The 13,673-nt window shown below is 36.9% G+C and overlaps 1 protein-coding gene across 2 annotated transcripts in view; it reads right to left on the reverse strand.

Annotated features, from left to right (window-relative positions):
- GABRA4 (gamma-aminobutyric acid type A receptor subunit alpha4) overlaps positions 1-10,120 on the reverse strand; it is a 91,231-nt gene extending 81,111 nt beyond the window's left edge. Inside the window, exons 1-2 of one of the 2 annotated variants that reach the window (XM_049790148.1) lie at positions 9,885-10,120; positions 9,322-9,440 (exon numbers count right to left, since the gene is read on the reverse strand). In XM_049790148.1, the coding sequence (XP_049646105.1) occupies positions 9,322-9,440; positions 9,885-9,970 (205 nt within the window). In that variant the 5' untranslated portion in view covers positions 9,971-10,120. Of the gene's footprint in view, positions 1-9,227; positions 9,441-9,884 lie in introns of those variants that run through there. The other variant, XM_049790149.1, reaches the window with a different exon arrangement.
- Positions 10,121-13,673: the final 3,553 nt, after the last annotated feature.

The following is a 13,673-nucleotide window of genomic DNA, read 5'->3' on the forward strand; positions in this document are numbered from 1 at the left end:
AAAGCAAAATGGAGCATTGAAAGTCTCTTCAACAAATTGTGTTAGGACAACTAGCCAGCCACGTGCAGAAAAACAAACTCAGACCTCTATCTAATACCATGCATAACGGTCAAATCCAAATTGATTAAGGACTTTGATATCGGACCTGGAACCATAAGGTATATAAAGGAACAAGTAGGTAAAAAAATAGTCACTCCATGGCATTGAAATCAAAAGCATCTTCAAGCAGTAAACAGCACTTTCCAAACAAGCAGAAGCAGAGATAAACAAATGAGACTATATTAAATTGAGAAGCTTTTGCACTTCAAAAAAAAATAATGACTAGGATACAAAGGCCACCCACAGAAAGGGAGAAATTATTAACCAAGTACCTATCAGATAAAAGGCTAATGTCGAAAATATACAAGGCACTGACAGAACTTAACAAGATAAAAACATCTAATCCCATCAAAAAATGGGGAGAAGGAATGAAGAGAAACTTCAAAGAAGAAATACAAATGGCCAAAATACACATGAAAAAATACTCCATATCACTAATCATCAAGGAGATGCAAATCAAAACAACAATGAGGTACCATCTCACGCCACAGAAACTGGCATATCACAAAGAACAAGAGCAATCAGTGCTAACAGTGATGTGTAATGAAATGAATTCTCATTCACTGCTTGTGGGAATGTTGCTTAGATCAGCCTTTATGGAAAACAATATGAAGATTTCTCAAGAAACTGGAAATTGAGCCCCCATATGACCCAGCTATACCATTCCTACGGATATAGCCTAGGAACACAAAAATATAATTCAGAAATCCCTTCCTTACACCTCATTCATTGCAGTGCTATTTACAATAACCAGACTCTTGGAAACAACCAAGATGCCCTTCAACAGATGAATGGCTAAAGAAACTGTGGTACATATACACAATGGAATACTATGCAGCCACCAGGAACAATGAAATAATGAAATTTTCCTATACATGGATGAACATGGAAACTATTATCCTGAGCAAAATAAGTTAGAGGGAGAGAGATAGACACAAAATAGTCTCATCTATGGATTTAAAAAAAGACATTATTGTAATAATAATCAGAGACAATAGAGATGAGGGCTGGAAGGACTGGCCCACAGTATGAAGCTTACCACTAAGAGTAGTGAATTCAGTTAGAGAGATAAATACACTTACAACTATCATGACAATGGTAGTGAGTGAGAGAAACAAATTGCCTGCCTCGAATACAGGTAGGGGTTAGGGGAGAAGGGGGATGGATGGCATTGATGGTGGGAATGTGGCAATGATGAAGAGGATGTTCCTGTTTTATAACTAAAACCCAACTACAAACATGTTTGTAATTATAGTGCATAAATATGTTAATTTAAAAAAATCCAACAAAATCCATTTTGTCTATTTCCTATGTAATATTTATCTCTGTCTGACTTATTTTGTGATACAATTATATATAAAATACAGTGATATTTTATATGATATCACAGAATGCCCACCTGGATACATTGTAAATTGCAAAACTATCATTTTCCCCCTTTTTTCATGACTGGATCATTGGAAATTCTAGTGATATAACTGAACACTGCAGCATACCAGTGTTGGTGTGTGTATATTAAATTATTTTTCCATGCATCTACTCAACTTTCAAAGAATGCAGAATGTTTTTATGTCTTAAAAATTGTAAATTAAGATACAATAAATACAGAATTGTAGGCTCTATAAATGGCACCCCTCAGTCTTTCTTTAGCCTTCCCTGTCATACATTCATTCACCATGTCACCAAAATTGCTTGTCAAAGTCACAGAAGAAGATAAATTTAGAAATTAATTTTCTATTCATTCTTTCTCAATCTTTCCGTAGAGCTATCTGAAAGTGGTTAAAACTGCCTTCTTTTTTAAAAAAATTCATTTACACTATTTCATGTTTTCCTCCTACCTCAGAGGCTACTCTTTAGTCTTCCTGAGACAACATTATACTTTAGACACCTCAATGCTTGGCATTTTATATATAGTATATTATATTTAGTATACACACATATATACTACAAATGACTTAGCAGTAATGTATCTATTATATATGTATATATAGTATATCTATTAGATATAGATATAATATATAATAATATATGTTACATTATATATGATAACATACATATATAATAGATATATTACTGCTAAGTCTTTGGTAGTATATTTAGTCTCATTGCCTTATATCTAATATATGATATATTCCTCATCCTGTAGTCAAAGTTCTTAAAAATCTCAAATTTAACATAGCTACCTAAAAATGGTTCATCCACTTACAAGTTGATTTTGGGTGTAAGTGGATAAGAGTGAGATATATTAATCTTGACAGTTACACTTTTTTGAAATTTTCTAAGCATTTAAGTAAAAAGCTTGAAGTCAGACCTCATATGCTTTCCATTTTTTCTTCATATTCTTTCTGTCATCAGTGGACTAGAACTTTGAAATATAACCAGAAACAATCATTTCTTACAAGTCTGAAAACGTACTCTGCCACCAACTTGGTAAACATTCATCATTTTTTGCCTGATTTATTATGAAAACCCCTTTGCATTTGTCCTTAATACATCTGCCTGCAAGTGAAGAAAGCCCTCAAAAGTTAGGCAGTTCATGAGATCCCCTTTGGCAATCCATTAGATCATTTCTACTATGACTCACAATAAAAGCAAAGTCCTTACCAATATACAAAGCTTAGACAACCTCAGCATTGTATCACAATCAGTTCTTACTTTTCAGATCTGCAAACTTTTAATAAGGATCTTGTCCTCATGCTTAGAACATTGGCACAACAAAATGATTTCTCATCACTCTATCCAAATAAGGCTTGAAATCTTACTGAAGAGTTCCTGCTCCCTTTACATTACTCTGTAGTAGTTATAACATCTTACACTCTAAGTATTTTTTTCTGACTTCTGACCCTTTCCTTATAGTATCAGCTGTCTGCCACATTTATTGTATGATTTATAAAATATTAATGAAATAAATTGGGTATTCATTTTTTAATATATAATTTTTATTTTGACCATATTGGTTTACATATCTTTCACAATAATATTTTAGGTACATATTAATTTTGAATCAGGGCAATTCCTGTCACCAAGTTTGTCTTCCCTTCCCCACCCCGTTATGTAATCAGTTCTTACCTTACTTAATATCTTAAAAGAATTTGGAAAGAGTCTCCTCTCTCTCTTTTTCTTTTTCTTTTTGGCTTTTGGAACACAACCAGGGGTTACTCCTGACTCTACAGGGACCATATAGAATGCAACAATGCCCTACCCCATTGTGCTATATCTTAGGGCTATTCTCTCTCTCTCTCTCTCTCTCTCTCTCTCTCTCTCTCTCTCTCTCTCTCTCTCTCTCTCTCTCTCTCTCTCAATATGGATCACACCCTGTGTTACTCCTGGCTCTGCACTCAGAAATAGCCTCCTGGCAGGCATGGGGACCATATGTGATGCCATGAAGCAAACTGGAGTCTCTCTGGGTTTGGCTGCTTGCATGGCAAATGCCCTACCGCTGTGCTATAGCCCCTAGGATCTTTTATTTGTAAGCTGTCTCTTTCATGTCACTTCTGCAAGTACACAGCCAGACAGTGCATTTCCTTATTACCTATACACTTTTCATTCTTTTTTATTAAAGTTTCATGTCCAGCCCTTTCTAATGTCCCAAGTCTTGGTTCTACTCTGGCTTTTGCCTGTTTGTTTTTTATATTTTTTACACTTTCTATACTTATCTCTAGACATCTATTCTCACACAGCATGGTGTTGATCATTATATATTACATCATGATCAAGTTCCTCTTTAATATTCAGACAGGCACAATCACATGAAGAATACACACAAACACACACACACAAACACACACACAGCTTAAAGTTTGACATGCCCAAATATAAAACTCAAGTTCATTTCTTCCTCTAGTTTTCTCCAAATTAACACCTTCTTGCCAGTTTTTCAAAGGCAAGGACTCCTTTATATTTATCCATGTTTTTACCACACATATATAACCCATCAACAACTATTTGTTAAATTATACCTTCAAAATATTTCTCAGTTATACCTATGTATATCTGTTCTAAGTCATCAATGTTAATAATTACATTTATTAATGTAATATAGTATTTTCTAGTAGAATGAAAATATTTTAGTCTAATTCACCATTAATTTATGGAAAAAGAGCTTTATCAAAGTTGGTTTAATTCTATTGTTTCCCTTTCTAAAAATCCTTTCTTATACAAAATTCAGAGTGATTACATTATAATCTAATTCATATTGTGACAGGCCTTCCATTAGAAAAACAAACTAAGCCATCAAACAAACAAAACACCTCCTATGGCTCCCTTGTTCACTAAAAGAATAAAAGTAAACTTCTCCATAAAATTCTCAGAGGTTGGCCTGAGAGATTATACAGTAGATAATGCTCTTGCCTTGTAAAAAGTCCTCAGGGGTTATCCCTGAGTTCAGATTCAGAGGAAGCCTTATGCACCACAGGGTGTGATGCAAAGCAATAACAATAATAACAATAACAAAAAGAATTCTCAAAGGGCTTGTATGCTCAGGCTTTCTTTTCCAGGCCAAAATAATCTGATGAATGTCTTCCTATTATCTTCTGACACAGGAATTAGATTCCCTTACTATTTAACCACACTATGTATCCTGAGCTCTTGCACTTTTTTTTCTGCCTGAGAACTTTCTTCCTACCTTCCTTCCCCAATCTGTCAACATTAGGTCTAAACATAAAAGAGTTCTAGGCCACATATCTGAAACAGATCCTTCATCCATCCATCATATTTTCTGTTAATATGCTCTCGGGTGGCCCTAAGGCATTGTGTTTATTTTTATTTGTTCTTTTTTTACATCTTTACATACTCCTTAAATTTCATAAAATCCTGAGCTGATTCATAATTATACTTTCAACAATAGACAATTCTTCCTGACATCTAGTTTCAGTAATTATTTGTTCAGCAATTGAATTATTCTGACAAGACTAAAGAGAATGGAGTTTTATTTGTCCACTGTCTTCTGGATTCAAAGTGTTCTTTTTCATCCTGAATTATTTTTAATCTTTGCTGAAATTAATTTAAAGCTAGAAAATATATACCTCAGCTTATTTATTTCGGAGGTATATAAACACTAAAGTATGTTTTTACTTGTGCAGGGAAATTTTCTTAAATTTCTCTAAGTGTAAACAACCATCGGTGCTTGCTTTTCCATTTTAGATGTTTATTAAAGTTTTAAAAGTTGTCTATTCCATTCCTTTGGGCACAATATAGTTTTGCTTATTTTAATGATCTACTTACTTAGCAAGAAAATGGTAATTTAATGAAAATGTGGATGTTGGCAAACAAAATAAGCAAAGAAAGCCTTAAAAGTCTATAAAGCTCCATTTCAGATATCTGACTAAGGGTTTAAACACTGGGGTACGAAATGTCATCTTGCCATTTGTTGCAGGGGGGTTATAGACAATTTATTGCAACTTTTCTCAACTTGCTTCAAACAGAAGGATATAGCCCACCCACCCTGTTAGTAATCTCTTTGATCTTGTGATAATCCTAGTAGATATTGACTATAAAAATAATACCGAAGCAGGATAGGACTCCACTAATATCAAGTCCTATAGTGTTGATGGACAACTTTGCAAAATTGACATTAATGCTTTAATAGTACTTAAAATAACTTATGAAATATGATATAAAGTGATCTTTTATTAGGTTTAAGTATTTATTATTCTAGACTAAGGACCAAAATAACTAAAATGTATACCCTTCTATGAATGAAAATAGGTCTAAGCTGACTGAATAATATCCTGGTGGTTAGAACCTTAGCTAAATAGTTTTTAAATAAGGTTTATTACAGTTTTAAAATTTTTGTTTTGTTTTGTTTTAGTTTATATTTTGGTTTGGGGTGGTCACACCTAGCTGTTCTCGGGGTTACTCCTGCCTTTGTGCTCAGAAATTTCTCCTGGCAGACACGGGAGACAATATAGGATGCTGGGGAATGGGATGAACAGTCCAGGGTCATCTGTATAGAAGGCAAATGCCTTACCACTATGCTATTACCCAAGGTTTATCACAATTTTAAAAGTGGATAAGAGCATCTTCCCCTTCCTGGAAGGTCCACTTATATGCCACAGCTAAGCAGGTGCAAATAACTTTGCCAAGAAGGACTTGACAGAGGTCAAAATAACTTTACTCTTCAGAAGTCCCAAAAGAGCTCCTCTCACCATGCCTCTTTCCTTCTCTTCTCACTTTTCTCCCTTTTCTTGTCCAATGGAAAAATGTGGGAGACAAAGAGAAGTGATCCTAGAGGGATGAAAGGAAGAGAAACATTTGGGTTCCTCTTATTTCCTCATTGCAAGCTGTGCTGCTGTGTTAAAAATATAAAATTCAGCTACCAAATCTATTTCAACCCTGGCCTGGCCTACTGAGCAATCACAAGCTATCCAAATTTAATTCAAATCTTTGCTTTTAGCTTCAGTTTAAGTGGAACACAGTTAAGTTGTATAAACAGAAAAAAAAGTAAATGATTCACAAAGAGCAAAGGATTATAGGAACCAGGAAGTAATTCTGTATTTATAGCATCCTTGTTCAAATGTGAATTGTACTCATTTTATTTTTAAATGCCAAACTTTTGACAAAATGTAAAATGTCAAAGATGGGATCAAACCTGTGGCATCTGAGAATCTGTGCTAATAGTAAGTTTTCTTATTATTTCAGCAATATTTGTTTATAACATCCTGTAAACAGATTACACATTTTCTGCAGGTGAGAAATACTATTTCCTTGTCATATTTGGAATACTACACATTTAGAGAGAATGACCCACTTCTAAAAAAATGAATCACATTCATCACAAATATTTATGAGCTGAATTCAGAAATATGCTACATAGTAAATCTTCAGAATCAGTTGCTAGCATTTAAAGCAAGGTCAATTCAACTCCTTTCCCATAAAACCATAAAAGTATATCAAGGTAGGTAATACAAATTATTTGGCAGTGACAATTATGATGACTAATGATCCTCTTGAGACATTATCAGCAGTAATCCAGCTAGCCAAAATCCATACTGGCATCTAATAAATAAATTCACATATTTAATTGTCTGTGTAATAATATTATGGAAGAAAGTAGTTAGTAAAAATTATCCAGCTATGATGAATTCCTTCTTCCTTTCAAATGATAGGTTTTTATTATAGTCAAGTCTACTGAAATAATTTTAACTTTCAACATTTAGCAACAAAATGATATAATGGCAATAATAACTGCCACATTATTTTATGTTCAGGTACAGCCAATCTCTAATGAATATCTAAACTACATGTGTATTGAAACTTTTTCCTTTAAATGTCAAATTTAAAATATTTAGAGGCAGATATTGGTAAAATATAGTCACACATGGTATTTCAATATCTAATATATTTTCTACACATTTTTACCTAAAATTATAGTTTCTTAATTGCTTATGAAAGACTGAGCAACAACAATTGAAATGATTATATATAGAAGCTTCTTTTCAGATGACTATGAAGGTACATGCAGTGCTGAGCAAAACACCCCTTTAGAGACAGTGTTAAAAAATAAAAAACACAAGAAACTCATCCTCATCATTCATTTTCTTTATATTGTCAACTCACAAAAATTGAATTAATGCCCTCTCCCACCATAAACTTTCAATAAAATATGGGAAGGGTGGCTTGAATCCAAAGATCTGACTTGACCCAGCCTTATAGGCTATGAGTCCCCACATAAATCACTTTTCCTTTCTAGCCCTTACTGGTCTAATCTGTTGAAGAAAGAAAAAAGAAACTAGAAGGGTTCCACTGACTCATTCAGTTCATTCTGCCTAATTCTGCTTTATCTCCAATAATTCTTTCTAATCTGGGAACCCCTACTTGAAGTTCATGTTGAGTGCTAGTCCTTTTGCAAGGTCCCTGGTTTCCCATTAACTGACTCCATTTTTCCACCCCTCTATCTTCTGTATCCCCTCAGAAATAAAAAAAAAAGCTCTTATGTTTCTGCTCTAATAGTATGGGATATCCATCACATGGTATATATATTACCAGTCTGCATGAATAAATCATTAAAAGATACATCTTGACCTGGGATTTCACCCAGCCCCTATCACTTACTAATTCTGAATTTAGCTTAGCTATTTAACTTCGCAAAAGCCTCAGTCTCATCATTTATAAAGTAGGGTAGTCAAAGCTTTTTCTCAGCATTGCCTGTAAAATGCCTGCTCTAAATAAATATTAAAATAAACAAATGCAATAGCAGTGGTTATTACTATTACCAGTACTACTAGAAATCTAGGTCCAATTGAAAAAGAGCCTGCATATTAAATGATTTCCCAAGTGTAACTGGCTGAGTGGTGGTGAAAAGAACAGGGATTTGGTACTTTTGAAACCTGGGTGGATAAGGCTTTCCCTAGCCACTTGTCTTCTTTGAACTGGGCTGAGAGTTGTTGAGGTTCAAAATGGGATCTGGAAATTTCTGTCAACCTAGTACCTACCATAAAGCTTGCCACATAGATTTATATTATATAAGCAAAGAGAGTGTAAATTTGAAAAAGAACCACAGTGCTGTTAGTTTCTGTAAGATCTATTCGAGCCTTTATTAACATGGATTGTAGGAAAAAGGTAATGCGAAAATCCTTCAATTTTCAAGTCTTAAGAGAGAAGAAAATGCCACCACTTCCAATAAAGTTTAAAAAAAAAAAAAACACCTTAGGAGAGAAAAGGCAAGGACTCTGCTAGCAGAACCAGCAGCTTCGTGTCCCAGATTCACGTCCTAGGTAGAACGCGGGCGGCCAAGGTTTTGGCAGAGGGACGGACACCACGTGGGAGGGAAGAGGACTTGGGCGCAGCTGTCTCCAGCTAAACCCGACTGAGAACGAAGTCACCCGGTTCTGGAACTCCATTGCCAGGGTACAACGCAGATCCTGAGGAGCTCCCATTTTTTGACTCTTCAGCGCCAGCCTCCCCCACCCAACCCATCAGGTCCCGGGAGGTAATTAGTGTGGGGGAGAGGCAAAGCTCGTGAGGGGGCAGGGAGCTGGAAAAGGACGGATGGGGGCGATCTTGTCAGAGGTCTCATCAAGAGAGGAGAAAGGGGAAAAGAGAAAGGTGGGGAGGATGGGAGAGAGACAGAAACAGAGAGAAAGGTTTTTTTTTTTTTTTTTTTTTTTTTTTTTGCACATGAAGCGTACCTAATGCTGCTCCCCCGGACCGACAGACAGACAGACAGGCAGACCGAGAGGGACACACAGGACACACTGGAGCGTTTGAAATCATCACTCATACCCCCAAATCCAGGACGCAGCCTGTTGTCATAACCATCGAGTAAACTGTCCAAGATGCGGGTAAAATTTTCCGGACATAATTTCTCCTCCTCTGGGTTCTGCCCCGGGGAATCGTTTAAGCTGCAAATGCACATAAACACACACATAAAAATATATATGTAAAATAAAATAAAATAAAATAAAATAAAAAAGCGTGGCGCGCAGCAGCAGGGAGTTATTTTAAGAATCAAGGAGAGAACAGGTGGAAACAAACAGGTTCCTTGTCTAGCTAGGGAAAGAGTCCTTGGCCCCAAGCTGAAGGAAGCAGGACTGAGCTACGGGAACCAGCGAAATCCCCAGGAAAAGTGTTTGAACATGCACCCCAAAACCCACACTCTTATTTTTGTACCTCCTGCCCTTTCTGCTTCTGGGATCTACAGAGGATGGGAGAAACGGGGAATCTTTTTTTTTGGCCTCTGATCTAAGTGGAGACCTTAGTTTCTGTTGGGGCCTGGTGGAGCCCGTCACTGTCACCCCAATTTCGCCCACCTTCCACCTTCCATCCCCGCCCCCAGAAGAACTCACCAAGCCGCCTGGCACAAGAAGTGCAGGAGGGCGAAACTGAGCCCGCAGCACGCGACGATCGTGGGCACCTGCTTGGCAGAAATCATCTCTGCAGCCACATGCCATACTTTAAGCCTGTCCCGTCTCCAGGTTCCGCAGATGCCCTGAGCGAGGTGCGAGGCGGGCGAGAGGGCAGCGGCTCCCGCGGGGTGCGCACCCGCGCGCTCACACTCGCCCGCGCTCCGCCAGCCCGAGCCGAGCCGCGTGGGGCGCGTGTGTGTGCGCGCGGGGCCGGGGAGGCGGGGAACCTGCCCGCGCGCGGCCCCTCCTGGCGCTCCGAGCTCCTCTTCTCTCCAAAGTGGAGGAAGCTCTGTGCAGCTTGCACCGCACCCTTTCATGCCCGCACCCGGTTGAAGCTGTCAGGGGGATGTGCGGAGCATTCAAGGGGGGTTTGCCCCCCCAGACTGGGCACTTTTCCAGTGTAAGGAGAGAAATAAGCCCATTTCCCCATCACCACCTAGCATCCACACCCCTCCAGCTTCTAGGGGTGGAGGGGGTGTGCTGCTCTCAGCACTGCTGAGCTTCCTGGGAGCCTCATGTCCTCCCTCCCTTTGGGGTTCGTATCTATTCTCAGGAGCGCCAATCTTAGGTGGTGGGTGTGAGGTCCCGCTTACGCTTCGGTTTTCCAAGCTGCTAGTGGAGAATGGGTGGGAAGTTGAGGATTGCTCGCTCGCAGCGGGGTGGGAGGAGATAGGAGATGGTGGGGAGGAAGAATGGTCACTATGGACACCAACCACCTTTGAGGATTCCCTTTTAGGTGCTAGAGGGTCTGGGGGTGGACTGTGAAAAGATTTTTTTCTCAGATTTAAGAAGGTACCTACTCCACAGACAGACTCGCTCTAAAGGTCCTGAGTGAGCTCTTTCAGTTGCTTTGCTGTCAGCTGCTGCATGAAAGTGCCCAATTTAGTGTCCTTCCCTACATGGCACTCAGGTAGCCAGGTAGGGAAACCTCTAGGCTGCAGTTTCCTTTGCTAGAGAGAGATGAGAGAGGAGGAAACAAACTACTACTGGTCAAAACTCCTTTCTTTTCACTTCTTGGGATAGTAAGTACTCTTTTTATTTTTGTTTTTAAACATTAAAAATGACTTTCAAACTTTCACAGTTGACCACATTGACTAAAAGAAAATGAAGAAAACAATAATAATCGTGTGGTGTGTGTGTGTGTGTGTGTGTGTGTGTGTGTGTGTTTGTGTGTGTGTAAAAGCAGCCCTTCTGTTCACTAATGACTGAAAGGGAATACTAAATGTTATCTGTAGTGTCTTTCTGAACAGAGATAAACAAGTGAAAGACACTATTTAAATATTCACAGGTTCCATTAGGAAAAGTGGTCCAGAAGATGTGTTCACACATTGCTTCCTGGCACATCGGGACCCAGGGCTTTCACCCTAGAAGCACCACGCTGAGTGCCCCTATGCAGTTCCTACTCTGGCGAAAATAAACAAACAAACATTGAAACAAGGAGGAAAATTGATTTTTAAAATTCAATATTTTTCATGTAATGGGTAAATGACCTAAAGAATTTTGTATAGTGTTTAGATCTGTAAAATCAATCACCACCGATATTATGTTGTTGAGAACTTTGATGATATATTAAATCATTGTAATGTAGATGGGAACTCATTTGATTTGATGTAGAAGTATTCAAGTCAAGAGGACTTAGTGATTTGTTTTAATTTCTTTATTAAATTTTCCTTACAAAGGGGCTTGCTTGCCTTTCAAATATAATGGCACAATAATCAAAGGTATGTATTTCCATGATATTATATTGTTCTCTTCTAGGCTACATTTAAACTTCATCCTATTCCCTTTCTATCATTATTCACTTGAGAATTATGGTCTGTTAGGGAAATAAGTACACTAACAACTAACATGGCAATGTTAAAGAATGAGAGAAGTAGAATGCCTGTGGCAAATACAGGCAGGGTGGGAGAGGAGGAGGCCATTGATGGTGGGAATGTTGCACTGGTGATGTGGGGTGTTCTGTTTATAACTGAAACCCAACTACATACATGCTTGTAATCATGGTGCTTAAATAAACATTAAAAAAAGAATTATGGTCTATGGAAACTAATGTACTGAGTGAAATAAGTCAGAGTGAGAGAGATAGACACAGAATTGTCTCACTCATCTATGGATTTTAAGAAAAATAAAAGACATTATTGTAATAATACAGAGACAACAGAGATGAGGGCTGGAAGGACTGAGCCACAATATAAAGCTTATTACAAAGTGGTGACTGCAGTTAGAGAAATAACTACACTTACAACAATCATGACAATGAGAGAAGTAGAGAGAAGTAGAATGCATGTCAAGGAGATGGGGCATTGATGGTGGGAATGCTGCACTGGTGAACCCAACTACAAACATGTCCGTAATCATGGCACTTAAATAAAGATATTATTTTTTTAAGAATATGGTATTTTTGAATTTTGAAGATAGGTAGTGTTTTGTTTTGTTTCTTTTCTTTTGGGGACATGCCTGGCTTACTCGGGGATACTCTTTATTCTTCACACAGAAATTACTTCCAGTATTACTTGGGGGATCATATAGGATGCCAGGCATGGGATCAGCGTTAGTTGTGTACAAGGCAAGGGCCATACTACTTGTACATTTTGAATATAACTCATGTACTGAATACTGTTTGATTAACTATGTTTAATTTTTATTATTGCCCTCTTTCTGTGACACACAGAATATAGGACAATAGATTCTTATTCAACAACAAATTAGTTAAAAATTTACGTTTTTGGGTGACAATGATACTGCATTATCATTTATGGCATGGGAGTATTTTTCTCCACATATTATCTGCATTAAAGTTTATAATATAATGTGGTATGATACTGTATAATATGCTAAGTTATCATTTTCACTCATTCTAGCATTTAAAAATGTATAAATTGTATTGATTGTAATTAATTGTATTAGTAATTATATTAAAATTTATTATTGTACTAAATTTAATATGGTCTTTTTATTTTTTTTGTTTGTTTACAGGCCACACATGGTAATGCTCAGAGGTTACTCCTGGCTATGCACTTAGAAATTGCTCCTGGCTTGGGAGACCATATGGGACTCCAGGGGATCAAACTGAAGTACGTCGTAGGCTAGCAAAAGCAAGGCAGACACCTTAAAGCTGTGCCACTGCTGCAGCCCCAAAGATCTACAGTAATGTTTCACAACCAAAATAGTTTAGTCAATATTTTCATATTATTGGGATATTGGGCAATTCGTAGAGCCAAGTATTACAGATAGTATTTATTTTTAAATTATTAAATATATTTTATAATTGTTCATCATCAAGTTAGACATACAGGAAAACATATCATGATTGATAGTTTACAAGATCTTGTTTTTATTTGAATTACAATACTATTATCTCTCTAATATCAGCCATTGTTTCATTTGAAAAAAAGCTTTATGAATAGAAAAAATGAAATTTAAGTACATGGAATCCAAATAATAAATTTAATAAATACTTTGTAGCCTCTTTTGAAAATGATGTAAAAGGAGTGCAGCATTTATTGTTAGACTTGAATTCTGATGATTTTTAGAGAAATTGTAGAAATACTACTTAGATTCCAAAGAGTTATGATTTCATAATTATGTGAACTTTATACAGACTGTTAAAGAGTAGAAAGAATATTCTCTTGATTGTATAAGTGAATATTCTATAAAATGTAGACAAATGAATATTAGAAGGCAAATTCTCTTGAGTATATTTGTACTTATATTTATATATTTTAATTT

The sequence above is a fragment of the Suncus etruscus genome, chromosome 16, assembly GCF_024139225.1.
Source record: "Suncus etruscus isolate mSunEtr1 chromosome 16, mSunEtr1.pri.cur, whole genome shotgun sequence".
In the NCBI taxonomy this organism is placed as follows: Eukaryota; Metazoa; Chordata; class Mammalia; order Eulipotyphla; family Soricidae; genus Suncus; species Suncus etruscus.